This window comes from Carcharodon carcharias, chromosome 12, assembly GCF_017639515.1.
Source record: "Carcharodon carcharias isolate sCarCar2 chromosome 12, sCarCar2.pri, whole genome shotgun sequence".
In the NCBI taxonomy this organism is placed as follows: Eukaryota; Metazoa; Chordata; class Chondrichthyes; order Lamniformes; family Lamnidae; genus Carcharodon; species Carcharodon carcharias.
In genome coordinates this window covers 144,695,031-144,722,946 of record NC_054478.1, presented here as the reverse complement: position 1 = coordinate 144,722,946, position 27,916 = coordinate 144,695,031, and the positions used below count along the sequence as shown (strand labels likewise).

Sequence of the window (27,916 nt, the reverse complement as noted above, 5' to 3'; positions counted from 1 at the left end):
AGATCAGAAACAGATCCTGTTTTGTAAAGCTGAGAGAAAGGACCAGAGAAATAGGCTCCTAGTTAAAGAGAGAGCTGCAATGAGCTGATTTGAAGTGAATAGGGCTTGAGAGAAGATCCGAGGAAGCAGTCAAAGGTTGGTGACTCCTTACTGCGGGCTATTGGAGCAGTGGTGTTCTGTTCAGTGCGGCCGAAGATCTGAAAGCGTATTTGGAAGGTGAAGCTAGAGTGTACTCATCGATCCAGCAGAAAGGAATCTCAGAAGGCGAGAGTGAAATTCTGGAGGTGGATCTTTGTTGAAACCATCCAAGGGGGAGCGACGTTTGAATAGAATTCCAAGGCGAGATCTTCAAATGTGAAGACTGGAAACCCTTATAAGATAGACAGAATTTCAGTGAAGTCGGTTGACTAGTGGTGTGACAAATGTCTGGGTGGGTTGTTGAGAAATCCAGAGAATCTGCTTTGGTCACACCTGTCATTTACATTGGAGTGTGGTGTGTCTGACCACACCAGTTGGTTCATATTTACCCTGAATATTAGAGTATAAAATAGATACGGTAAATCGTTTTATCTTTCCGAATTTTTGTGGCTGTTAAGGTGTAGCTGGGGTGATGGAAAAGCGAATATTTGAATAATTTCCCTGTGTTTGTATTGAGATCTTTCCAACCTTTTTGTCTGGTGTAATATAGTTCATTTTTCTTGTTTAGTAAATGTTTTATTCTTTGTGTTAAAAGTTCATCAACAGACTCCTGTGAATTTGTTCAGTAACTTTCCTCCACTGTTTCAAAAATAAACAAAGTTAGGATCAAACAAGCCAAGTTTCATTCTGGGTTCTGACATGTCCAGTATTAACATCAGCTGGGATCATAACAGACAGAGAGAGAGTTGTGTGTGTGTGTGTGTGCGCGTGTGTGCGTGTGCATTCGAGGGATGAAGATACAAGAAAAAAAACATTAGATTGTTGATGTGCAGAAAAGAACAACACTACAAATTCCAATTCTCATCAAAATGTATTACGTGGATCATTGGGTCTAACCAGGAGTATATATAAATTATTTCTTTTGATTATCCTTGAGCATACTTAAAGTCAAAGAGCTGGAGGAAAATTGCAAATAAAACAATTAATGTTCATTTATGTTCATATGAACACACTCGACCTCTCCCTCCAGCAATACCGACTCACCCTATCTCAAAGCTGTCCTTGTCCCCAGTTTCATTTTATTCTTCATCTCATCTGACGCTGACAAGAAACTTTGTCTCTTTCTTTCAGGGGCAAAGGAACGCAAGCTCCAACAACTCATCGACACCAACACCCGTCCAGAACCCTCCACCACTGCCCATCCCTCTGACCCCATCCCGTCTTCTAATCCCAGCCCCAGCCATGTATTCACCATACCCCGTGACCTTCCCCACTCCGACGCTGAACGTTCAGTACTCAGCAAAGGACTCAGTTTCATACCCTTACGCCCTCATCTCAATGAATTCCAGGCTCAGCACAATGCTGAACTCTTCTTCTGCTGCCTTTATCTCCATTCTCACTTCTTTGGGCAGGAGTCCTCCCCCAGTTCAACTAATCCTTTTACCCACTTCCAATATTCTCCCTCCACCTGGACCCCTCCTTCTGGATTCATACCTGTTCTTGATCTTTTCATTGAGAACTGGCAGCAATACATCAGTCGCCTCAATTTCTCTGCTCTTTTCACCCACTCTAACTTTCTTTCTGAACTTGCCGCATTCCGTTCTCTCAGGTCCAACCCTGACATTGTCATCAAAGCTGCTGACAAGGGTGGTGCTGTTGTTGTCTGGCGCACTGACCTCTACCTCGCAGAGGCTGAGCGCCAGTTTACAGACACTTCCTCCTACCTCCCCCTGGACCATGACCCCACCACTGAACATCAAGCCATTATTTCTAGGGCTGTCACTGACCTCATCTCCTCTGGAGATCTTCTCTCCACAGCTTCCAAACTCATAGTCTCCCAACCTTGGGCAGCCCGCTTCTACCTCCTACCCAAAATCCACAAACAGGACTGTCCCGGCAGACCGATTGTGTCAGCCTGTTCCTGCCCCACGGAACTCATTTCTTGCTATCTTGACTCCTTTCTCTCTCCCCTTGTCCAGTCTCTTCCCACCTACGTCCGCGATTCCTCTGACCCCCTACATCATATCAACAATTTCCAGTTCCCTGGCCCCAACCGCCTCCTCTTCACCATGGACGTCCAATCCCTCTACACCACCAACCCTCAACAGGATGGTCTGATGGCTCTCCGCTTCTTCCTCGAACAGAGGTCCGAACAATCCCCATCCACCACTACTCTCCTCCGTATGGCTGAACTTGTTCTCTCACTGAACAATTTCTCCTTAAAATTATCTCACTTCTTCCAAATAAAAGGTGTGGCTATGGGTACCCGCATGGGCCCCAATTATGCCTGTCTCTTTATGGGGTATGTGGAACATTCCTTGTTCCAGTCCTACTCAAGCCCCCTCCCAAAACTCTTTCTCCGGTACATCGATAATTACTTGGGTGCTGCTTCATGCTCTTGTCTAGACCTGGAAAAATGTATTCATTTTGCTTCCAATTTCCACCCCTCCATCATTTTCACATGGTCCATCTCTGACACTTGCCTTCCCTTCCTTGACCTCGCTGTCTCAATTTCTGATGATTGATTATCCACCAATATTCATTACAATCCCAGCAACTCCCACTGCTACCTCAACTATAGCTCCTCACACCCTGCTTCCTGTAAGGACTCCATCCCATTCTCTCAGTTCATTTGCCTCCGTCGCATCTGTTCCGATGATGCCACTCTCCAAAACAGTTCTTCTGACATGTCTTCCTCCTTCCTTAACCAAGGTTTTCCACACACCGTGGTTGACAGAGCCTCAACCGTGTCCTGCCCATCTCCCGCGCATCTGCCCTCACACCTTCCTCTCCCTCCCAGAACCATGATAGGGTCCCCCTTGTCCTCACTTATCACCCCACCAGCCTCCGCATTCAAAGGGTCATCCTCCGCCATTTCCACCAACTCCAGCATGATGCCACTAAACACATCTTCCCTTCACCACAGCTGGCGGCATTCCGTAGGGACCATTCCCTCCAGGACATCCTGGTCCACTCCTCCATCACCCCCTACACCTCAACCTCCTCCTACGGCACCTTCCCATGCAACCACAGAAGGCGCAACACCTGCCCTTTTACTTCCCCTCTCCTCACCATCCAAGGGCCCAAGTGAAGCAGCATTTCACTTGCACTTCCCTCAAGTTAGTCTACTGCACTCGTTGCTCCCAATGCAGTCTCCTCTACATTGGAGAGACCAAACGCAGACTGGGTGACCGCTTTGCGGAACACCTTCGGTCTGTCCACAAGCATGACCCAGACCTCCCTGTCGCTTGCCATTTCAACACACCACCCTGCTCTCATGCCCACATGTTCATCCTTGGCCTGCTGTAAAGTTCCAGTGAAGCTCAACACAAACTGGAGGAACAGCACCTCACCTTCCGATTAGGCACTTTGCAGCCTTCCAAAATTAACATTGAGTTCAACAAGTTCAGATCATGAACTCTCTCCTCCATCCCCACCCACTTTTCTCTAATAATTATATAAATATATTTTTTTTCCCACCTATCTATTTCTATTTTTAAATTTATTTCCATCCATTGTTTTATCTCCACATTGTTTTAGCCTATTTCGATCCCTTCCTCCCACCCCAGCCCTGCGAGGGCTACCTGTCACTTGCTCATCCTGCTTTCTACCCTTCATGTCACCATTAGCACATCCTTTAGCTAATATCACCACGGCAACACGCCTTTGACCTTTTGTCTTTGATATCTTTGGCAATCTCTCTTTGCCTCCACCTGTCACTAGCCCTCTATCCATCTCTACCTGTCCCACCCCCCTTAAACAGCTTATATTTCACCTCATTTCTATTTCTCTTCAGTTCTGAAGAAGAGTCACATGGACTCGAAACGTTAACTCTGTCTTCCCCTCCACAGATGCCGTCAGACCTGCTGAATTTTTCCAGCTATTTTCATTAATGTTCATTTATAGTCTTTTGGATAGTGTCCAGATTTTCTTTTCCATTTAATCTGGCTTCAACAGCAGGATTTTCCTTTGCTCCTGGCCAGATTCTATATTTATTTCATTCATTCTCCTTACTTTCTCAATGATATATTTTCTCTGTTACTGTTTTCCCTCCCAACTCATCAACAGATGACTGTCAGATTTTTTTTTTGAGTGCTGCCTTCATCAGTCCCTCATCTTTAACTCTTTCCCATTCATGCTCATTTTAAATGGTAATTTCTTACAGCGCCAGTAAGTGTACATTTTGCATGCCTGGCTTAACTAGCCCTACCCATATAAATGTTGACAGAATACTGATATTAGTCTGTGATGCTAACACAACTGAAGCAGAAGCAGCTATTTCAGTCAGCTTGTATTTTCTTCAGCTAATTTCATTCCATAGGCTCTTATAGCAAAGGACAGCATTCAGCCCATCATGCTAGTGAAGTTAATTGCTTTGAAAGAGCTTTCTAATTTAGTCCCACACCAGCTTTTTCCCCATATTATCATGTGAAATTAGAAATAAAAACAGAAAAATCTGGAAATAACTCATCAGGTTAGGCAGCATCTGCAGAGAGAAACAAAGTTATAGTTTCAATGACCCTTCATGTAAAATTAGTCCCCTTCAAGAAAGCATCCAATCACATTTTAAAAGTGCCAACTGAATCTGATTCTATAACCCAGTTAGGTCATGCATTCTAGATCTTAACAATCCTCTATGTGAAGAAATTTACCTTAATTTCCCCTCTTTTGCCAACTATTTTAAATCTATGACCTCTTGTTACCAGCCCACTTGACAGGGGAAAACGTTCCTTCCTATGTGCTCTATCAAAACACCGCATAATTTTAAATACTTCTAATTAGGTCTCCCTTTAACCTTCCCAATTCCAAGCTAAAAAAATCTCAGCTTCTCCAATTAGTCCACATAGCTGAACTTCCTCACCTGATATCATCCTGGCAACCTCTTACATACCTTGTCCAGGGCCTTGACATTCTTCCTAAAGTGCTGTGGCCAGGATTTTACACGTTACTCCAGCTGAGGCAAAAACCAATGATTTGTAAAGGTTTAACATAACTTCCTTGTCAATGACCCTACTTACAAAGCCAAGTATCCCAGACACTTTCTTAACAGCTTCTCAACTTGGCCTGCCACCTTCAGTTAGTGAACGTACAACCCCAGGCCCCTCTGTTCTTTCACGCCATCCCCCAGAATAGTACCAGTTGAATTATGCTGCCTCTCCATAGTGTTTCTCCCCAAGAGCATCACATTAAAGGACATCTGCCATGTGTCTATCCATTTCATTAGCCTATGCCCTCCTGAAGTCTGCTACTGTCCTCCTCATTATTTACTACATTGCCCATAAATTTCTAAATTGAAAATGTTTTATTATTACAAAGAGATAGTTGCGAGTCAAATTGGAATTTTTCTGTCTCACAAATACCATAGGTGTCAGCATATCAGTCAATCTTTGAAGCCTCGAAAAATCCCTCCAAAAATGGGTTTGACTTATATGTCGAGTATAAAAATGAACTACTGGCATGGATGTGGGTGGCCACCAGTCTGAAATGTTATCAGCAGCAGATGCAAAGAGCAGGCGTGTCTTAAAGATGCCATGCATCTATGCGATACTGCCCATATCGCCTGTTTGATCCCTTGTGCCCAGCTACAAGGTACTAGTAAGTTAAAAATGCATTTGTGGGTGAAAAATTGAGGCTGATTACGAATGCAAGTATAGCACATCATGGCTGAAAAGGGTGAATATACACACTTATATGCCGAGCATATGCAAAAACATGATTTTTACGCCAGGTAGAATTATGCGATTTACGGTAATTCCAGCTGGTGGTTTAGAAATACCACTGGAACTGTTCAGTCAAAACACTGCCACCCATATTCTTACATGAGCAATGAGGAATTCTTGTTTGCTTTCAGTGCAAGAGTTAACATCAAAAGAAGTTTTACACAACCAGGTCTTTTTCACAGTGTTGATGGAATCTGTACAGGAAATGCTTTTGGATCCAACTTGAGTGTTGATAACATTTTCATTTCAGTACAAGTTTAAAAGGGGCATACTCCATATAAGGAAAAAAAATCTGCAGTGTATAGATTATATCCACCAATCTCCCCCCACTGACCACAAAAAAAAGGTCAGAAATGTGTAACAGCTGTTTTTTTTAATCTATGGCTTTTGCTAATTTTCAGAAGTGGTGCAAAAAAAGTCAAATCTACAAATCTTCAGGTGTGGATTCATCAGATGTAGGAAAAATATGAATTTTATTGTTTAAAAAAAATGCTTTCTCATTCTGAATCAGATGGTAGATTTCCAGATGCATTCTATTCCTGAATATTGAAGTAATTATCTTGCCATCTTGTGTCACAGATAAACCCATCTCTGATCCCTGTCCACACCAAACCCCTTTCTGCAATCCAACTCTACTTCGTTTTGTGTCTGCCCCTTGGGGGGAAGAAGGTCTCAATTCACCCACATCTGCATTTCCCAAATCACACTGCCTAGCCTTGAGCTCCCCCATTCACCATGACATTTATGGAGCATCTGTTCAGCCACATCCTCACCTTTACCTGGCATTTTTTTCATCTTCTTAAACGCCTCTCCCCCCACATGCTCACCAAGTATGAGGAGCTCGTGGACTTTTTTCACACTAAGATTGAGACCATCTATTCAGCTGCCTCTGCACATTCCCTCCCTTTTGCCCAGCCATTGGGTCAAATTTCATTTAAAGTCCTCCCTGCCCCAGCCCTAAGCTCGCACCCTCTTCCAGTTTCTCTCCCATTTCCCCTCACACCATCTCTAAACTCATCTTGTCCATGATACCCACCTCCTGCTCCCTTGATCCTATTTCCACTAAACTGCTGACCACCCAATTTCCCTTCCTGTGTCCCAGGGTTAGCTGATATGGTTAACATTGTCTCCTCAGGTACTATCCCCTCTTCAAATCTACTGTTACCATTCCATCTTCAAAAGAGGGAATCCTGATCCCAGGCCTTGCAAATGACTGCCCCATTTCTAACCTTTCTTTCCTTGAATGCGCCATCACCTCCCAGATCTGGGTCCATCTTTTCCACAACTCCATGTTCAAATTGCTGCAAGAACGCTTCCACACTATCAAAACTGTTATCAGTCACAATGACATCCTATGTGATTGTGACCGTGGTAATCTATTCCACCTCACCCCTTGGAGTCATATTTGACCCTGAAGTGATTTTTTTTTTATTCGTTCATGGAATATGGGTGTGGCTGGCTAGGCCAGCATTTATTGCCCATCCCTAATTGCACTTGAGAAGGTGGTGGTGAGCTGGTTCTTGAAACACTGCAGTCCCTGTGGTGTAGATACATCCACAGTGCTGTTAGGGAGAGAGTTCCAGGATTTTGACCCAGTGACAGTGAAGGAATGGCGATATATTTCCAAGTCAGGATGGTGTGTGGCTTAGAGGGGAACTTCCAGGTGATGGTGTTTCCACCTATCTGCTATCCTTACCCTTCTAGATGGTAGCAGTCATGTGTTTGGAAGGTGCTGCCTAAGGAGCCTCGGTGAGTTTCTGCACTGCATCTTGTAGATGGTATGCACTGCTGCCACTGTGCATCAGTGGTGGAGGGAGTAAATGTTCATGGATGGGGTGCCAATCAAGTAGGCTGCTTTGTCTGGATGGTGTCAAGTTCTTGAATGTTGTTGGAGCTGCACTCATCCAGGCAAGTGGAGAGTATTCCATCACACTCCTGACTTGTGACTTGTAGATGGTGGGCAGGTTTTGGGGGATCAGGAGGTGGGTTACTCGCTGCAGGATTCCTTGCCTCTGATCTGCTCTTGTAGCCACAGTATTTATATGGCTAGTCCAATTCAGTTTCCGGAGAATGGTAATCCCCAGGATGGTGATAGTGGGGGATTCAACGATGGTAATGTCATTAACTGTCAAAGGATGAAGGCTAGATTCTCTCTTGTTGGGAGATGATTATTGCTTGGCACATGTGTGGCATGAATGTTACTTGCCACTTGTCAACCCAAATCTGAATATTGTCCAGGTCTTGCTGTATTTGGACATGGACTACTTCAGTTTATGAAGAACGCGAATTGTATTGAACATTGCACAATCATCAGCGAACATCCCCACTTCTAACCTCATGATGGAAGGAAGATCATTGATAAAGCAGCTAAAGATGGTTAGGCTGAGGACACTACCCTGAGGAACTTCTGCAGTGATGTCCTGGAAATGAGATGACTGACCTCCAACAACCACAACCAACTTCCTTTGTGCTAGGTATGACTCCAACCAGTGGAGAGTTTTCCCCCTGATTTCCATTGACTCCAGTTTTGCTAGGGCTCCTTGATGCTACACTCGGTCAATTGATGCTTTGATGTCAAGGGCAGTCACTCCCGCTTCACCTCGGGAGTTCAGCTCTTTTGTCCATGTTTGAATCAAGGCTGTAATGAGGTCAGGAGCTGAGTGGCCCCGGCACAACCCAAGCTAAGCATCAGTGAGCAGGTTATTGCTAAGCAAATGCTGCATGATAGCACTCTTGATGACCCTTCCACCACTTTACTGATGTAGCTCGAGAGCAGACTGATGGGGCAGTAATTGGCCGGGTTGGGTTTGTCCTGCTTTTTGTGCACAGGACATACCTGGGCAATTTTCTACATTGCTGGGTAGGTGCCAGTGTTGTAGCTGTACTGGAACAACTTGGTTAGGTGCGCAGAATATTCTGGAGCACAAGTCTTCAGTACTATTGCCAGAATATTGTCAGGGCCCATAGCCTTTGCAGTACCCAGTGCCTTAGCCATTTCTTGATATCACGTGAAGTGAATCAAATTGGCTGAAGACTGGCATCTATGATGCTGGACACTGCCGGAGGAGGCAGAGGCGGATTATCCACTCGGCACTTTTGGCTGATGATTCACAGAATCTCACAGTGCAGAAGATCCCCTTCGGCCCATCGAGTCTGCACCGACACGTGAGAAACACCTGACCTACCTACCTAATCCCATTTACCAGCACTTGGTCCATAGCCTCGAGTGTTATGACATGCCAAGTGCTCATCCAGGTACTTTGTAAAGGATGTGAGGCAACCCGGCTCCTCCACCCTCCCTGGCAGCGCATTCCAGACCGTCACCACCCTTATTCCTCTCAGCCCCCCTAAACCTCCTACCCTTCAGCTTGAATTTATGTCCCCTTGTGACTGACCCTTCAACTAAGGGGAACAGCTGCTCCCTATCCACCTCGTCCATGTCCCTCATAATCTTGTTGCAAAAACTTCAGCCTTATCTTTTGCACTGATGTGCTGGGCTCCTCCATCATTGAGGATGGGGATATTTGTGGAGCGTCCTCCTCCAATGGGTTGTTTAACTGTCCACTATATTCATGACTGGATGTGGCAGGACTGCAGAGCTTAGATCTGTTCCATCGGTTATGGAATCTCTTAGCTCTGTCTATCACTTACTGCTTATGCTGTTTGGCACACAGCTGGTCCTGTGTTGTAGCTTCACCAGGTTGACACCTCATTTTAGGGTTTGACTGGTGCTACTCCTGGCATGCCCTCCTGCACTCTTCATTGAACAGGGTTGATCCCCTGGCTTGGTAGTAATGGTTGAGTGGGGGAACATGCTGGGCATGAAGTTACAGATTGTGATTGAGTACAATTCTGCTGCTGCTGATGACCAACAGAACCTCATGGTTGCCCAACCTTGAGTTGTTAGTTTTGTTTGAAATCTATCCCATTTAGGGGCTGTCCTCAATGTAAAGATGGGACTTCATCTCCACGAGGACTGTCTGGTGGTCACTCCTACCGATACTATCATGGACAAATGCATCTGCGGCAGGCAGGTTGGTGAGGATGAGGTCAAATATGTTTTTCCCTCTTACTGGTTTCCTCACCACCCCCACAGGCCCAGTCTAGCAGCTATGATCTTTAGGACTCGGCCACCTCAATCTGTAGTGGTGCTTCCAAGCCACTCTTGGTGGTGGACATTGGAGTCCCCCACCCAGAGTACATTCTGCGCCCTTGCAACCCTCAATGCTTCCTCCAAATGGTGTTCAACATGGAGGAGCACTGATTCATCAGCTGAGGGGGGGGGGGGGGTACTATATGGTAATCAGCAGGAGGTTTCCTTGCCCATGTTTGAGACTTCATGGGGTCCAGAGTCATTTTGAAGACTCCCAGCCCAACTCCCACCCAACTGTATACCACTGTGCTGCCGCCTCTGCTGGGTCTGTCCTACTGGTGGGACAGGACATACCCAGGGATGGCAGTATGGCGGCGGTGGTGGTGTCTGGGACATTATCTGATACCATGAGTATGACTATGTCAGGCTGTTGCTTAACTAGTCTGTGGGACAGCTCTCTCAATTTTGGCATGAACCCCCAGATGTTAGTAAGGAGGACGTTTCAGAGTCGACAGGGCTGAGTTTGCCATTGTCATTTATGGTCCCCAGGTTGATGCCAGGTGGTCCATCCTGTTTCATTCTTTTCAGGCTTTTTAGCAGTTTGATAGAACTGAGTAGCTTCCTAGGCCATTTCAGAGGGCAGTTAAGAGTCAACCACATTGCAAACACATAGCTGTACCATCACCAAGACAGCCTATTTGCACCACTATAACATCGCCTGATTCTGCCCCTCCTTCAATTCAGCTGCTGCCAAAACCCTCATCCATACCTCTGTTACCTCAACACTTGACTATTTTAACATATTTAAGTTCCCAACTTCCACTCTCCATAAACTTAAGCTTATCAAAACTCTGCTGCCCGTATTTTATCCCACACCAAGTCTTGTTCACCCATCACTTGTGCTTGCTAACCTACACTGGTTTCAGTTAAGCAAGCCTCAAATTAATGAGTTTGAATCTAGTTTCCAAAGACATCCATGGCCTCGCTGCTCTCTCTGATCCTTTCCAGCCCTACAACTCCAGTTGAGAATACTTTCTGGGAAAGTATCTACATTTCTCCAATTCTGACCTCTTTCATATCCCGAATTTTAATTGCTCCATCATTGCCTTCAGCTACCAAGGTCCTAAGCTCTGGAATTTATTTCCTAAACCTCTCAGCCTTGCTCCCTCTCTTTGTGCCTTTAAGACACTACTTAAACCTACCTCTTTGACAGCACTTTTGGAAATCTGCCCTCACATCTCCTTATTTGGCTCAATATCAAATTTTAGAAAGTAGAAAGACTTGCACTATATCGCACTTTTCATGACCACCAGACCTCTGAAAGCACTTGCCAGCCAATGAAGTGCTTTTTGAAGTGTAGTCACGGCTGTAATGTAGGATTAGGGGGAGGCAATTGTGCAGTGGTAACCTTGCTGGACCAGTAATCCAGGGACCAGGGTAATGTTCTGGGGACCCGGGTTTGAAGCCAGCCACGACAGATAGTGGAATTTGCATGCAATAAAAATCTGGACCATGAAAGCATTGTCAATTGTTGTAAAAACCTATATGGTTCATTAATGTCCTTTAGGGAAGGAAATCTGCCAACCTTACCTGGTCAGGCCTACATGTGACTCCAGACCTAGAGTAATGTGGTTGGCTCATAAATGCCCTCTGAACAAGGGTAATTAGGGAGGGGCAATAATTGCTGGCCTAGCCAGCGACGCCCACAACCTATGAATGCATAAAAAAAATTACGGCTAATTTGTGCTCAGCAAACTCTTACAAACAGCAATGTGATCATGACCAGATAATCTGGTTTTTTTTGTGATGTTGATTGAGGAATAAATACTGGCCAGGCCACGGGGGATAATTCCCCTGCTCGTCTTTGAAATAGTGACGTGGGATCGTTTACATCCACCCAAGCAGACAGGTTGCCCTTCATTTAATGTCTCAGCTGAAAGACAGCACCTCCGACAGTGCAATGATCTCAGTACTGCAGTGGAGAGTCAGCCTTGATTTTTTTGCTCAAGCTCTGGAGCTGGACTTGAAACAAGAACCTTGTGATTCAGAGCGTACTACCAACTGAGCCAATTTTGTTTGCTTACCCTCCAACGAAATGACTTAGGGCATCTTAGAGACACAATATAAATGCAAGTTGTTGTCATAGATATATAATTCTGGAACAGGAAGCATATAACTAATACTGTAATATACCCGAATATTTCAAAATGGACAATGACAAAGGAAAATAGTAATTGGGTTTGCAAGCTGTATCAGATTCCTTTGCCAGTCAGGACATTAACATGTATCATATGACTATCACTTGTAAATGCTTCATGAGTTGCAACAGCTGTCAGAAAACAGCCAGACACTTCAGTAAAAAACCTAAAGTTCTGATGAGTCTTTAGCCTGGTATTTGAGATCCAGGTTCACTTTGTAAACAAATTCATTTTTGAAATGAACCTATGAAAAACAAGTCACTTAGGAAGTTTGTTTACAAATCTAATAAAACAAGTTTGAGCTTTTAAATCTGCAACCTTTATCTTAAAGTGACATGACAGGGTGATGCTGAAGATTACTGTAACATAAAAGGATGCGGCACAACAATAATATTGGTGATTACTGAAATCACAGAAAAATTTAGACAGGTAGGGCATCATTGGGTAGGCCTGCTTATTACATGTTCCAAATGCCTCGCTCAGCGAGTAACAAATGAATGTCGCATTTAAATTTTTACATACATGGGGAAAGAATTCCAGTTGAGAATACTGCCTGGGAATGTAGTTCCATATGGAAAAGATGTGCTGCATGAAACTTTGGCATTGACATTTTGGCAGGTGCATTGGTGTACAAACTGAAAGCCGATAGACAGCAGCATCTACACTGATGTAAATGTGGAGGTCCTGTTAAAGTACTAACAAATCTTGTGATGGTACTCCAGTCATAATACTATAAAGGACTTACAGCTCAGAAAATCATTTTGACACTGGATTGTGAAAAAAAAATCGCCTCATTGTCCACAGTTTGCACAGCTTTAGAGTGAGCTGAGCTTAGCAGTAAACACTGTTCAATTTGCCCTGAAGTCAACCCAACAACATAAACAGCGAGTGGTTGTGGCTAAGGTGTTCAAGCTGTGATTTCCATAACCTCTGATGTGACTGGCAGTGGAAATACTAGAATGTAATTATTAGGCTCTAACTTTCATTATCTTCTTGTGGACAGACATGATGTTGTTTGATGTCTTGTCCCTTTCAAATGGAAAGTAAGCTCACAGAGACAGTTGGAGTAAGTAAGCTAGTAAGACCAATATAGGAATAGTAAGCCTCCATTAGTGCTTGGAACTTGTCTGAACATCATGAAATTTGGAGTTGATCTTGGGATTGTACACCAGGTAGCTTTATGACAGGGACAGGGTAAGGGTCCACATGGCTTTGATTGTTTAACGTCCTCATCTACAAAAGCATTACTGTGCTTCAGCATCCCTACTTGGTATATATACAGTACAGCTTCATTTTATTTTATCCTAACAACATGCCATATCCCAGGTCTAAAAAGCATACCTCTTGCACTAGAGTGGACTTGCTCACTTCTTTCACTTATCATTATTGCACCTTTTTGAACAGATATGTCCAAAAGCAACAGTGTTAACCTGAAACAAGTAATTTCACTTCACGCCTGTAGGCAAGGCAAAGGGAAAAGATTTGTAATCCTTTCATCAGAGCTGGTCCTGAATCCAATGCCTAGATGTAGAAAAAGGCAGTGCACTAATAAACTATGCCTCTCAACTGCTTTTTTAAAATTGACTAAATTAAGTCGTTCACCATTGTCAATGAGCTGGTTCACCTGGGCCCTATGTCAAAACATAAAGAGATTATGTGAGCACTACCCAGTTGGTTAATAGTGTAATACTAAAGGAGTCTTTCACTCTTATTCCCACATCACATTTCAACATACTGGCTTGACTTACAGGTTCCATCTCAGGCATATCTGGCAGCTGTGATACTGCTTCGTCCACCACAAACTGTGCATCATCATCCTCTTCCTCTTCAACATTCTTTCCTTTATCCACAATTACATTAGATGCAGGCTTTGCACTACCAGTTCTGGAATGGAGCAATAAAACCAGTTAAAAATAACACTTTTCAAAAACATATTAAATTTATGTGAAGCACACAAAATGCTAAATGACTTATGTGCTATAAATTTCTGTAATATTATGGCAACTGTCAAGACAATCAGAAGTAACCAATATTCTTTCTTTAATGTGCAGCAATGCAGGGTTTCTTTGCAAATGACCTACCGAAGCTCCCCCCTTTATAACACTAACTTTCCCTGCCTATAATTCAATTACAGCATGAATGCTCGCTAATGTATATTAACTTGCGAAACAAATTATGGGGGGAAAAAAGTATTACTTTTTTGAAAGAATTTCTCTACTCTTCATAATGGGTATAAGCTTAATTATTCACCAATTTAAATTTGTGAATTCTTATTTCCACTGAGATAATATTCTGGGTTTGCCTTCTATACCATTCAATAGTTTGATATCCTTTGATGATCTTTCCTCGTTAAACTATTTTTTCTTTAGACTGCAGCTTTTCTAATCTTTCCTCATTGCTTTCCCCCCCCCATCACATTTGGGATCGAAAGGGTATATAAACTGTATTATCACAATCATCATGGTACACAATACTTGGGTTGTCTCATTTCATTATTTCAATAAAAATGACAATTAAATTTAATTCCAACAATTTTGAAATGCTTTTGCGCCACATCTCACTCATGAAGCTATTTGCACCCAAATGTCAGAGAAAAATGTAGCTTATTTAAGCTTTGCTTTGAGCTGTGCCAAAGAGAAATCAATTACCATTTAACCATAAACAAATGAAGCATTGTGTCAAGGGTGTTTTTGTTTTCATAATGTTAATCGACTAATCTCACTGATAGGAGAGCTGGCTATTCAAAGAAGGTGTTCAGATAATATAATCCAGTAAAGGCAAAGGTGGAGTAATTTACATTTGTCACCTGAATCTTACTATTCAATTATCACCTTGCAATGCACTGACACCATATAATGTACTGGAAGAAAACATATTCAATTTGTGATGTAAAACCCAAGGATTTGCAGGATTTTTTTTTGTTTTATTTGCAATGAATTTCTCGGACACCCTCCATATTACAACAATAACAGGGGAAAAATCTACCTCTCTGACGGTGAATCTGAGCTCTCCTGCTTCTTTATTCTGGGAGGTGCTGGTCTTGCACTTCCTGGTCGAGGTATTCGTCTGCTGTTATTTGAGTCACACAAATACGGAAAAAAATAATAACTAAATAAAAAAGGAGCAACATAGATATAAGGAAAAACATTTTTACACAGTGAGTGGTTAGGATCTGTAATGCACTGCTGAAGAATGTGGTGGTGGCAGATTCAATCCAAGCTTTCAAAAGAGAATTGGATAATTATCTGAACAGAAAAAAATAACAGGGCTACAGGGAAAAGGTAGGGGATGGGACTAGGTAAGCTGTTCTTGCAGAGAGCTGGCAAGGACATGTCAGGCTGAATGGCCTCCTTCTGTGCTAAAACCATCCTATATGATTGTGTTTGGAATTACTCGGGAATTAAATAAGCTGCCTCAGAAACAATAAAATCTCAAAAAGTCATTTATCAGCTAAGCATGATGTAGGAATATTACTGGAAGTGGAAGCTCAAGCCAAAACCCAGAAAACGGTAACCATCGTGAAAACTGGAACACTAAGTGCAGCCTGAAGGTGGCCTTTTGCAGGAACACCATGCAATATGGCGCCTCTCGGACCTCTCCTTGGACAGCACCTTTCAAACTCTACCATCTAGAAGGACAAGGGCAGCAGACACATGAGAACACCACCACCTGGAAGTTCCCCTCCAGGCCACACACCATTCTCACTGTTACTGGGTCACAAACCTGGAACACCCTCCCAAACAGCACTGTGGGTGTACCTAAAGCACATGGACTGCAGCGGTTCAAGAAGGCGGCTCACCACCACCTTCGCAAGGGGAATTAGGGATGGGCAATAAAAATGCTGGCTTCGTCAGCGACGCCCAAATTCCTTGAAAGAATAAAAAGTCAGGCCACACACAAGCCCTCCATAACCATCTGAAGAAGGCAGCCATTGAGATGGAGTTGAGAGCCAACTTAGACTAGGTAAGGTCAAGCAGAAGCTAGGAAGCAGTGCTTCAGACATCAGTAATGACCATAGTGCAGTCCGTAGTGAGTACTGTGCACCAGTATGGCCTAGAAGTAGCCACATATTACTTGTTGATGTCCAGCTGAACACAGCAAAGTGGTGTATCACTGGAGCCCCTTAAGTCAACCCCAACCTGACTGCCCACGCTGTCTCTACCCCATCCATTCGCCACAATGTTGCAGCCCTCCAAGAAGTCCAAAAGTTCTAGGAAAACAAATGTCGTCCCATCCACCAGGACCTTAACAATGTCCCTCAACACAGCTTCTAGTTGCGCAAGGTGTTTTGGACTCACTTGCTTAACCTTCGACAATGCAACTTCAAACTTGATGAAGCTTAAAAAATTGAATGAAATTCACAAGAAATCACGAGCAAATACCTCATTAAAGAACCGCGCAGAAAATACCTGGATTCAATCTTCCGTGTGCATCTCTAGACTATATCTGCACAAACCATGGCAAATGTGAATACTTGATGCACAAATGGAAAACTAAGAACCTTCCAGTCGGTAACTATGGTCTTCCAGAACAAAGCATGGAACACATCATGACTCAATGCTGATTCACAAACGTGAAGGAGGCATCATAGCAATACACTCCACTACTCCTAAAGCAATTATCGATTTTATCCACATGAATGCAAAATTATAGCTGAAACTATACAAGTACATCAGTCATATGAAAGTAAGGTTTATCAGCTCTGAGTATTAATCATTAAATATAAAGACATCAAACCTCTGTGCAACTTGGGGAGAAAGCTCATCAGGAATCTCTCCATTCACCTCAGCTGTATGCTTCTTCTCAATGGAATTGTGGGCAGCTTCAAGATCTGCAAATATTGATACATCAATCACTAGGGCAGGGCTTCCCAAACTGGGGACAAGATTTTGGGGTTGCGAGCTCCTAGGTAGCAATGGCTGCCATTGCCACTTTGGGCATAATTAGTAGACTAGGTGCTTGAAATTGAACTGGTTTTCTGAAGTGAAGTTACAGTTCAAGCTTCTGTTCAAACTTATTTGCACAATCACAAATGTAAAATCTCCCATGAACCAGCACAGTAGAATGTAATTGCTTATTTCTTTTCCCCCTTAAATTAAAAAATACTCCTTAAATACATTGCTAAACAGTTATGGTTTTATTAATACAGCTGAAAATGGGTTTGTCATAACAAATAAGCTTTTTAATAGGTGTTTTTTCCCCCACCTGTGAGTAACCTGATTTTTAATAATTAAAAAACCTACTTTAAAAAATTAAGCTGAACCATTTAACAAATCCATTGGTGTACATTAGTCAGTTAAATCATTAATATTTAAGTTTTTTTTTTGACATGTGCTCCCTAGTACATCTGTGCCTAAACAGTTTAATTTGAAGAGTCTTCTTGAATGGTCACAAATGGGCACAATTGGTGGAAACTTGCCATGCTCATTATTTCAATTTTGGATTGTGACCAGATTTGTGGGTGGGGCTGGTTTGCAACTCAATGTTTCTTAAACCAGTACTAAAAGGTCACAGAAATTCAATGTGTGCTCAACTTAAACTTGCACATAAAAAACTTCTGTCTGTTATAGCTCAGGCACTCAGCAGGCACTTCAATACAGCACTGAGGGAATGCTGCATTGTTAGAGTGCAGTCTTTTGAATAAGATGCTGAATTAAAAATTCTTGACCTGTTCAGGTGGATGCAAAAGTTCCCATTAATGTTTGAAGAGCAACATGCAGTATTTCCTGAGCCCGAGCCAGCATTTCTCCCCCAACCACTACCAATAAAAAAATAACTCATCATGCCTCTCATTTGATATTTGTGGGATGTTGTATGAAAACTGGTTGCTGTATTTAACTACATAAAAACGATATTGACACTTGATCAAAAGGTGATTCAAAGCACCTTGGAAAAGGTAAGCTCACTCGGTTCACTAGGTTGATTCCGGGTATGGAGGGATTTTCTTATGAGGAGAGGTTGAGTACTTGTACTTATTGGAGCCTGTACTTATTGGAGTTTAGAAGAATGAGAGGCGACCTTATTGAAACATATAAAATTCTTCAGGGGCTTGACAGGGAGATGTTGAGAGGTTGTTTCCCCTTGTGGGGAGAGTCTAGGACCAGAGAGCATAATCTCAGAGTAAGGGATCGCCCATTTAAGACAGAGATGAGGAGGAATTTCTTCTCTCAGACGGCAGTGAATCTGTGGAATTCTTTACCACAGAGGGCAATAGAGGCTGGGTCGTTAAGTGTATTCAAGGCTGAGATAGACAGATTTTTAATCAGTAAGGGAATCAAGGGTTATGGGGAAAAGGCAGGAAAGTGGAATTGAGGATTATCAGATCAGCCATGATCTTATTGAATGGCAGAGCAGACTCAATGGGCAAATGGCCTACTTCTGCTCCTACATCTTATGGTCTTATGCTTCCAATGCAATTATGTCCTTTCTTGAGTAAGGAGACCAAAACTTTACACAGTATTCCAGATGTGATTTCATCCATGCCCTGTACAACTGTGGCAAAAGTTCCTTACTTTCATATTCCATTCCTCTTTAAATAAATGACCACATTCCATTTGTCTTCCTAATCACTTGCTGCACCTGCATACTAACTTTTTGTGATTCATGTATTAAGACACCCAGATCCTTCCGTACTGCAGGGTTCTGCAATCTCTCTCCATTCAAATAATACACTGCTTTTCTATGCTTCTTGCCAAAGTGGAGAAATTCACATTTTCCAACATCATGCTCCATCTGTCATTTTTTTCCCCACTCACCTAACCTATCTATATCCCTTTGCAGACTCCTTACAACCTCCTCACAACTTACTCTGGTTGAAGACCACTTGGAAGTGAAATTAGGAGACGTCTTTGTGCACAAAAAGTAGTGGAGATCCAGAATACACTCCAAAGGCTGTGAATGTTGAGGCAATTAAAATTTTCAATACTAAGATCAACAGATTTTTATTAGGTAAGTATCCAGGCATATGGTGCAGAGACAGATAAATGATGTTACAATACTGATTGACTATGAACTAATTCAATGGTGGATATGTTTAAGAGACATAATCTACTTCTATTCCGATGCTCAACATCATGGGAATTTTTAACATTTGCCTAAAACACCGGGTGGACAAGTTCCAACTTCTCATTTGAGGACAGGGCTTTCCAAAGTGTAGTATTGAGTGTGGTGCAGTACTAAAGTGCAAGCCTAGATAGAATTGGGGATTGAATCTCACCTCCTGACTAGTGAGAATTTTACCAAATGAATGAAGATAACATGTAATAATGAGTACAAGAATTTTCTGAAGAGGTTGAGTGAGAGCACATTTTTAGATGCACAGTGTAATGCATACATTATATCAGGAGGAAAGCGAAACTCAGGTGTCATGAACTAAAATTGTGTTTCTCTTCATCTGTTCAAAAAAACAAGATACCAGACATTTGAATCAGTGACCTTACAATGTCTTTTATTTCCAGTTCTAAACAGAGAGTAACAGCCAATGCTGAAACATAAGTACTTACCTCCTTCGATATCTGACTCATCTGGAAAGGAAAAATAGGATATGCTGTAGTGAGATGCTTGAATCACTAGTGCCATTTTCAATTTCAAACCCAAAACCAAAAATAGAACTAAATTGTTCAGAATTCATGCTGTCTATTGCTACTCGTAAAGTCTATTCAGAGGTCAATCTGCCACTGCAATCTTACCGAGCTTGTTTATAATGGTCTCTTTCTCAGGTCTTTGCTCTAACATCTCTTGCTGACTAACTGATGTATTAGATTCTCTCTCTTCTTCTGACAGACAGTGGCAGAAAGAATAAATCAGTGTTACAAGTCACTCTTAAAGATATTTCATCAAAAATGATTTCAACATTAAAAAATAATCTATTGTCTAGCTGTGAATACATTATTCAGTTTATTTTGTTCGGTAAGGGTTGGGCAAAAGCAGAACACATTAGTATGCCCCCCAAGTAAATGGCTTAATGCTTGCACTGATTTAAAATACCTGTCCGTTTTTTTGCTGGGGTTTGTAATTACTTAGCACACACTTCTTACACAGCAAGTTATCAATGCTAACCAGGCTGCCCAGGGAAAGGGAAAGATTTCAAACAAGGCAAGCTAGTAAAAATGTATTCAACACCTTGAGCTTGAGCCCAAGAAAGCAGGTAGCTTGACTGACATCTTGGTCAGGGAGGAGTGTATGTCATGGGATGCAGTATGGTCAATATATAAACTCAAAAATATGTGAATTGAGTGTGACTACTTATTATGCAAATTGTAGGTTTTGTATAGCAGTATGTTCCATTTGGCAAAACAAAAACACCTGGAAAACCTCAGCAGGTGTGGCAGCATCTGCGGAGAGGGACACAGTTAACGTTTCGAGTCCGAATGACCCTTCAACAGAACCATCTCCGCAGATGCTGCCAGACCTGCTGAGTTTTTCCAGGTATTTTTATTTTTGTTTTGGATTTCCAGCATCCGCAGTTTTTTGCTTTTATGCTCCATTTTGCAAACCGACGGTATAATTCTGGTTATTCCAGAGCATGTCACAGTTGTGAAAGATGTTGAATTCTCAAGGATGCTGTGTGCACTTGTCAAAGGGTTACAAATGGAAGGTTCCATTTGTCATAGTTGAAGCAGCCCAAATAACACTTCCTTGGAGTCCAGAACAAAAAAAACCTGCAAATTAAAACTGGCTTAACAATAACGTGGATCAAAATCCAGCATAAGCCCAGTGAAGAATTGAGATATGACATAGGCCACAAAGGTTGAGTCGGTGGATATGAGGTTAGTTGGCACCGATGATGAAACAATTTTCAGTGCTGCCCAAGTTGGGGCGAAGGAGAAAACCAGCCAGAGAACCCTGCTAGAATTAAGCTTCTGTGGACATTAGTTGAGAGCAGGATTGGGCTCAACCAAGTTGCTCCTCAATAGCCCCTTTCACTCACTATTTATGCTCACACGTGAAGCATACTACCTTGAGTAAGGTGTTGAAGGGCTGGGAGACCACTGAGCAAAGTGAAATCGATTCACTCCTAACTGCGAAAATATAAATGTCTATTCCAGCAATATTCATGAAAATTCTCAATTTTTTGACAGTTTCAGGTCACAAACAAACAATGCACCACACTTCCCGATAGTTGACTTGACAAAGATTTTCAAACTTTTTCAAGCTTCTATAATAATCTGCAACTGGTGTATTCGAAAAGACATTTCATAAAGCAGTGTTAAGAATAAGCTGGCCACTGCAATTTAAATAGTCCAGGTTTATAAAGACATAAATTTCTTCTCTCTCGAAATTATTTTTACTATCTGTGCCTTTCAAAATAAATACTTGTTTTAAAAAAACACACATCATTGGCTGCTTGATTTCAGAAAAATAAGTAAAAGAGGAAGGCCATTCAACCCACCTCCCTATCCGTAAACACCTGCAGTTTTAACCAGCTCTGAAAGATTCCAGATATTTTGATTTCTCTACCCTTCACAAAAGGTGAGGAGGTTATTGATTACACACATTATGAAAACAAGCATGAAACATCTTGCATGAACTATAGATATTAGAATGCATTAAAGGACTTTTTTTGTTAAGGTTAGGACTGTTTACAGTAAAACATAATACCTTCAACTCCCGATTTTGGTTTTCGTCTTTGGCCTTTTGCTGATGAGGGTCTGGGTATCCTTATAGGGCTCTCAGCCTTCAAAATAAAAGGTATCTATAAATTCACAAGCACTGCTGAAAGACCGAGTCATAATTACATTAGGTCACCATCAATTATTTAAAGCGTTACTAATTCTAGACACTTGCAATATATCATTGCCAGTGAAAAATGATTCATAGTGACACATTTGAATCAACAGAATAACTTCTAAGGTTAGCTTCTAAGTCAGCCTTGTGAGTGGAGATATTAATCATTCCACAATGATTAAGATATAATAGGAGCTAAATCAAAGTCTACAACCTCTTTTTTTTTAGATGCTACATGGCAACCTAACATTCAAAAATGGATTCTGAGGTGTGAGTGCACACTTCTGACAGGAAGTGCGCAGGATGCATTCGTAAAGGCCCGTGCACCTAACAACAACAACTTACATTTGTATTGCACCTTTCCTAGTAAAACATCACAAGGTGCACATCACAGAGACATTATAAAACAAAATATAACACAAAGTTACATAAGGAGATATTAGGGAAGGTGACCAAAGCTTGATCAAAAAAGGTAGGCTTTAAGCAGCATCTTAAAAGAGGAAGGGGGTGGAGAGGTGGAGAAGTTTAGGGAGGGAATCCCAGAGATTAGGGTCTTAGGTAGCTCAAGGCCTGACTACCAATGGTGGAGCAATAAAAATTGGGGCTGCTCAAGAAGCTAGGAATGGATTAGGGAAATGCAAATACCTCAGAGGGCTGTACGAGATTTCAGAAACAGGGAGGAGTGAGGCCATGGGGCATTTGAAAACAAGGTGAGAATTTTAGAATTGAGGACTTGCTGAACTGGAGCCAACGTAGGTCACTGAGCACAGGGGTGACGGGGGAAACAGAAATTGGCGTAAGCTAGGAAGCAGTTTTGGAAGACCTCAAGTTTATAGAGGGTAGAACTTGGGAGGCCAGCCAGAAGTGCATTAGAAAAGTCAAGCCGAGAAGTAACAGAGGCATCAGATGAGGGTTTCAGCACTAAATGATCAGAGAAAGGAACAAAGATGGGTGATGTTATGGAAGTAAAAATAGGTGGTCTTAGTGATGATACAATTGTGTTGTTGGAAGTTTATCCCAGGTCAAATATTGCACCAAGGCTGTGAACAGTCTGGTTCAACCTCAGGCAATTAACGGGGGGAGGGATGGAGTTGGTGTCCAGGGAGCGGAGATTGTAGTGAGTTTCGGCATTCCCAATATTTAACTGGGAGAAAATTTCTGCCCATCGAGTACCGGTTGTCAGATAAGCATTCTAACAATTTAGAGACATTGGAGGAGTTGAAGAGTTGGTGGTGAGGTTGGGCCGGATATTGTCAATGTACATATGGATACTGATGCTATGTTTCAGATGAAGTTGCCAAGGGACATCATATAGGTGAGAAATAGGAGGGGACAAAGATAGATTCTTGGGGGACACCAGAGGTAACTGCGGGAGCAGGAAGAGAAGCCATTGCAAGTGATTCTCTGGCTACGATTAGACAAATAAGAATGGAACCAGGTAAGTGCAGTCCCACCCAGCTGGACAATGGAAAAGAGGCTTTGGAAGATCAAGTGTGTAAAAGGCTGCAGAAAGTTTGAGAAGGATGAGGAGGAATACTTTTACCACAGTCACATTGAATGTCACTTATAACTTTGATAAGAGCCATTTTGGTACTGTGACAGGGGTGGAAAACTTGCTGGAGGGATTCAAACATGGAGTTCCTGGAAAAATGGGAGGTGACAACATATTCAAGAATTTTGGAGAAGAGAAGTCAGAGATGGAGCAGAAGTTTGCGAGGATGGAGAGGTCAAGTTTTTGTTTTGAGGAAAGTGGTGATAATGGCAGATTTGAAGGAAAAGAGGAAAAACCTGAAGAGCGAGAACTGTTAACAATGTCGGCTAAGATGATAGGCAGGAAGGGAAGCCGGGGAGCTAACAACTGCTAGCAGCATACACAGCAGGCAGATTAAGATGCGGTGTGGAATGCTGAATTGACTCCAGTGTTGCAATTTTCAAAAGTCACACTCCAGAAAGTCCCTGAGCTAACCTTGCACAACTGAACAGAATGAAGGCACCTCTGTGGCAGTCCACTGTGCCACCGAAGGGATGACCCACCAATACACTGGTAGCTTTAGACCATGCAGATGAACCTCTAACAGGGATTTGTCTGGCAACAAAGACCAAGTAAAATCCAAGGAAACACTAGGAACTCTTCAGTGCATTCATCAACTTGACTAAAGCATTTGACTCAGTAAATTGCGAGGCTCTGTGGATTGTGCTCCAAAGGTCTGAATGTCTAAGAAACTTCATCACAATCCTGTAATTGTTTTATGATGATATGACTGCAACTGTCTTGAGTGGGAGTTCTGAAACAGACGCCCTCAAGATCCAGACTGGGATGAAGCAAGGTTGTGTGATAGCCCCCATACTATTTACAATCCTCCTGACAGTGGCTATTCACCATGTCAAAGATCAAGTGCCCTCGGATGGCAGTATTAAATACCGCCGAGATGGAAGCTCTTTCACCTCAGTCGCCTCCATTCCAAAACTAAACTGACCACCATAGATATACATGGGTCCATAACTTGCTTGGAGTGGCAGAGTCGGATTGCCACTCTGCTCCTACTTACTTACCTTGAAATAAAGCCGCTCTTTTCTCACCCAACCTTCCAACTCAGGCTGGGTGAGAGCAGTGTAGTGCAGTGGGCTTCTGAGGCCTTGTGTCGGAGATAAGGAAGCCATGCCCCGTTTTTTAACAGCACTAGTCCTATAGTTATCCAGAAGTTATAAGTAAGTGGTTTTAATTCTTCTAACTTTTTCCAGGTAACTATTGCTGTAAATCAATCGGAACCATCCGAAGTTTGCAATTTATACCGTACTTTCATATAGTTCCTATTGCAGGGCAATTGCCCAACGGAAGTCTGAACTTCCCAGGCAGGGCAATTGCCATGCAATCCTTACCTGGGGACTTGCAGGGGAGGGGAGAGGGGTCTTCCCTAGTGCATCCTTGGGATATTCTCCCAGTTACAACACAAATTATGAGACCACCATAGAGATACATGATCTACAGTTTGCAGATGACTGCAGTGTTGTTGCCCACTCTGCACCAGAGTTACAAGCCACTCACAATCTCTTCAATTCTGCATACAAGTACCTTGGCCTGTACTTAATTGTTGCCAAAAGAAAACTCATATCACCCACACCAGGTCAGCCAAATATTCCACCTCCCAAATATGTTGAAGGAGAGACTCTGGAATATATTGAGCACTTCCCACACCTTGGCAGATATCTCTCTCTCTAAAGGCCACCATTGATGAAGAGATCCAACACTGGATCAGCTGTGCCAGCTCAGCCTTCTATAAAGTACAGCAACAAGTGTGTGACAATAAGATCACTGCAAGTCAACAGAGGTCCTCACACATAGAGCAGTTGCCTTCAGCATGATACTGTACTACAATGGAACCTAGGCTGTGCATCAGCGACACATAAGAGAGCTAGAGAAATTTCATCAGCAATGACTCTGCCACATCCTTCAGATTCAAATGGGGAGGACCATTGAACAAATACTAGTGTCCTTTTTAAAGCCAGCACCACTAGCATTCAGGCAAAACTCCTACAAAATCAACTTTGAAGGACTGAACACTGGCCCGATGGCCGAGAAGCGACTCCTCCACCAGGTCTCGTTTTCTCAAATGGCCAATGTTCCAGGGGAAGACAAAGAAAATGCTACCAAGACACTGAAGCTCTCCTTCAAGTGCAGCAGCATTGGCATTAATGACTGGGAAAAGCTTGCTATTAATCGTTCAAAGCGGCAACAGTTTGTCCATCAAGCTGCATCTTGCTTTGAGTCACAACGTCTCAATGATGAGACAGAGTGGCAGCAGAGAAGGAAAGAAAAGGAAGCAAATCCTGCCCTCCGGATTCAACTACCTCATGGGACATCCTTGGCCCATGCGCCCAAAGATCTGTGGGTGGAGAATCAGCTTGTTCAGTCACGTGAAGACCCATGGCAGAAACTCACAACCCTGAGTAAACTTCATCCTCAAATCGAGGGCCAATCAACGCCAATGTTATGCATCACAAACAATGTTTGTCTACTGGGTGATAAGACTTTTCTCCACTCACGAGGAGAAAATAAGAAGTGCATGCTTACACCAATGCATCTTAAAAGTCAGAAAAAACAGCCACATGAGGGCAAAGGGGGGGGCGGGGGACGCAAGTGCAAAGCAGGAGTGGGGGGAGGGGTGAGGGGAAAGCTCCAACATCTCCAGTGGTCACTGTCTCAGCAATGCCCTTTCCCATGCTAGCCAGCACCATCTGCTCCATAGGGGTTATAGCATGAAGGTACACTTGTCCTCCTCTAGTTCTTTCCTGCTGACTTGTTATGCACCACTTTCTCTGGTAAAAAGAAGTAAATCAGTGAGTTTCCTGCAATATGTTTGAGTTATGTGGCTATCATGGCTGAATAAATCCAGTTTGTGTGAGCTGAGGTTTGTAGGTGCAAGGTTTGCAAGAGTGCTTAGTGAGTGAGAGCAAGGTAAAACATGATCCAAAGGTTGAGTACTGATTGCCAGAGATAGGTGTTAGATGGGTGAATTGAGCAGTAGATAAGGCTAGTGGTATAGTTGGTAGGATATGCCTTTTGAAGGTGAGCGCACTTTCATGAGATGTGGGGGTCGCTGGCTAGGCCAGCATTTTTATGGCAAATCCCTAACTGCCCTTGAGGATGTGATCAGCTGCCTTCTTGAGCCGCTGCAGTCCATGTAGTGTAGGTACACCCACAGTGCTGTTCGGGAGGAAGTTCCAGGATTTTAACCCAGCGACAGGGAACGGCGATATATTTCCAAGTCAGGACGGTGAGGGGCTTGGAGGGGAACTTCCAGGTGGTAGTGTTCCCATGTATCTGCTGCCCTTGTCCTTCTAGATGGTAACGATCATGGGTTTGGACGGTGCTGTCTAAGGAGCCTTGGTGAGTTGCGGCAGTGCATCTTGTAGATGATAGACACTGCTGCTGCTACTGTGCCTGGGTGGTGGAGGCAGTGAATGCTTGTGGATGGGGTGCCAATCAAGCAGGCTGTTTTGTCCTGGTATCCAGCTTCTTGAGTGTTGTTGGAGCTGCACTCGTCCAGGCAAGTGGAGAGTATTCCATCACACTCCTGACTTGTGCCTTGTAGATGGTGGACAGGCTATGGAGAGTCAGGAGGTGAGTTACTCACCACAGGATTCCCAGCCTCTGACCTTGTAGCCACAGTATTTATATGGCTAGTCCAGTTCAGTTTCTGGTCAATGGTAACCCCCAGGGTGTTGGGGATTCAGCAATGGTAATGCCATTGAATGTCAAGGGCGAAAGTTAGATTTTCTCTTGTTGGAGATAGTAATTGCCTGGCACTTGTGTGGCATGAATGTTAATTGCCACTTGTCAGCCCAAACCTGGAAATTGTCCAAGTCTTGCTGCATTTGGACATGGACATTTTCAGTACCTGAGGAGTTGAGAATGGTGCTGAACACTGCACAATCATTACATCTCCACTTCTAACCATTTGATAAGAGAATCGTTGATGAGGCAGCTGAAGATGGTTGGTCCGAGGACACTACCCTGAGGAATTCCTGCAGTGATGCCCTGGAACTGAGATGATGGACCTCCAACAACCACAACCATCTTCCTTTGTGCTAGGTATGAAACCAACCAGTGGAGAGTTTTCCCCCTGATTCCCATTGATTCCAGTTTTGTTAGGGCTCCTTGATGCCACACTCAGTCAAATGCTGCCTTAATGTTAAGGGCAGTCACTCTCACCTTACCTCTGGAGTCCAGCTCTTTTGTCCATGTTTGAACCAAGGCTGTAATGAGGTCAATAGATAAGTGATCCTGCTAGAACCCAAATTGAACATCAGTAAGCAGCCTATTTCTAAGCAAGTGCCACTTGACAGCACTGTAGATGACCCGTTCCATCACTTTTCCATCATGATCAAAAGGAGACTGTTGGGACAGTAATTGGCCGGGTAGGATTTGTCCTGCTTTTTGAGATGGGACATACTTGGGCAATTTTCCACATAGCCAGGTAGATGCCTGTTCTAGCTGTACTGGAACAACTTGGCTAAGGACGCAACAAATTCTGGGGCAC

The 27,916-nt window shown here is 43.0% G+C and overlaps 1 protein-coding gene across 4 annotated transcripts in view; it reads right to left on the bottom strand.

Moving 5' to 3' along the window:
- The window catches only part of traf3ip1 (TNF receptor-associated factor 3 interacting protein 1), a 125,270-nt gene that overhangs the window by 57,996 nt on the left and 39,358 nt on the right, over positions 1 to 27,916 (bottom strand). For 3 of the 4 annotated variants that reach the window (XM_041201050.1, XM_041201052.1, XM_041201053.1), the window contains 5 exons: positions 21,750 to 21,825; positions 19,652 to 19,672; positions 16,887 to 16,980; positions 15,135 to 15,218; positions 13,898 to 14,033 (listed from right to left, as the gene is read on the bottom strand). In XM_041201050.1, the coding sequence (XP_041056984.1) occupies positions 13,898 to 14,033; positions 15,135 to 15,218; positions 16,887 to 16,980; positions 19,652 to 19,672; positions 21,750 to 21,825 (411 nt within the window). The remainder of the gene's footprint in view (positions 1 to 13,897; positions 14,034 to 15,134; positions 15,219 to 16,886; positions 16,981 to 19,651; positions 19,673 to 21,749; positions 21,826 to 27,916) is intronic. The other variant, XM_041201051.1, reaches the window with a different exon arrangement.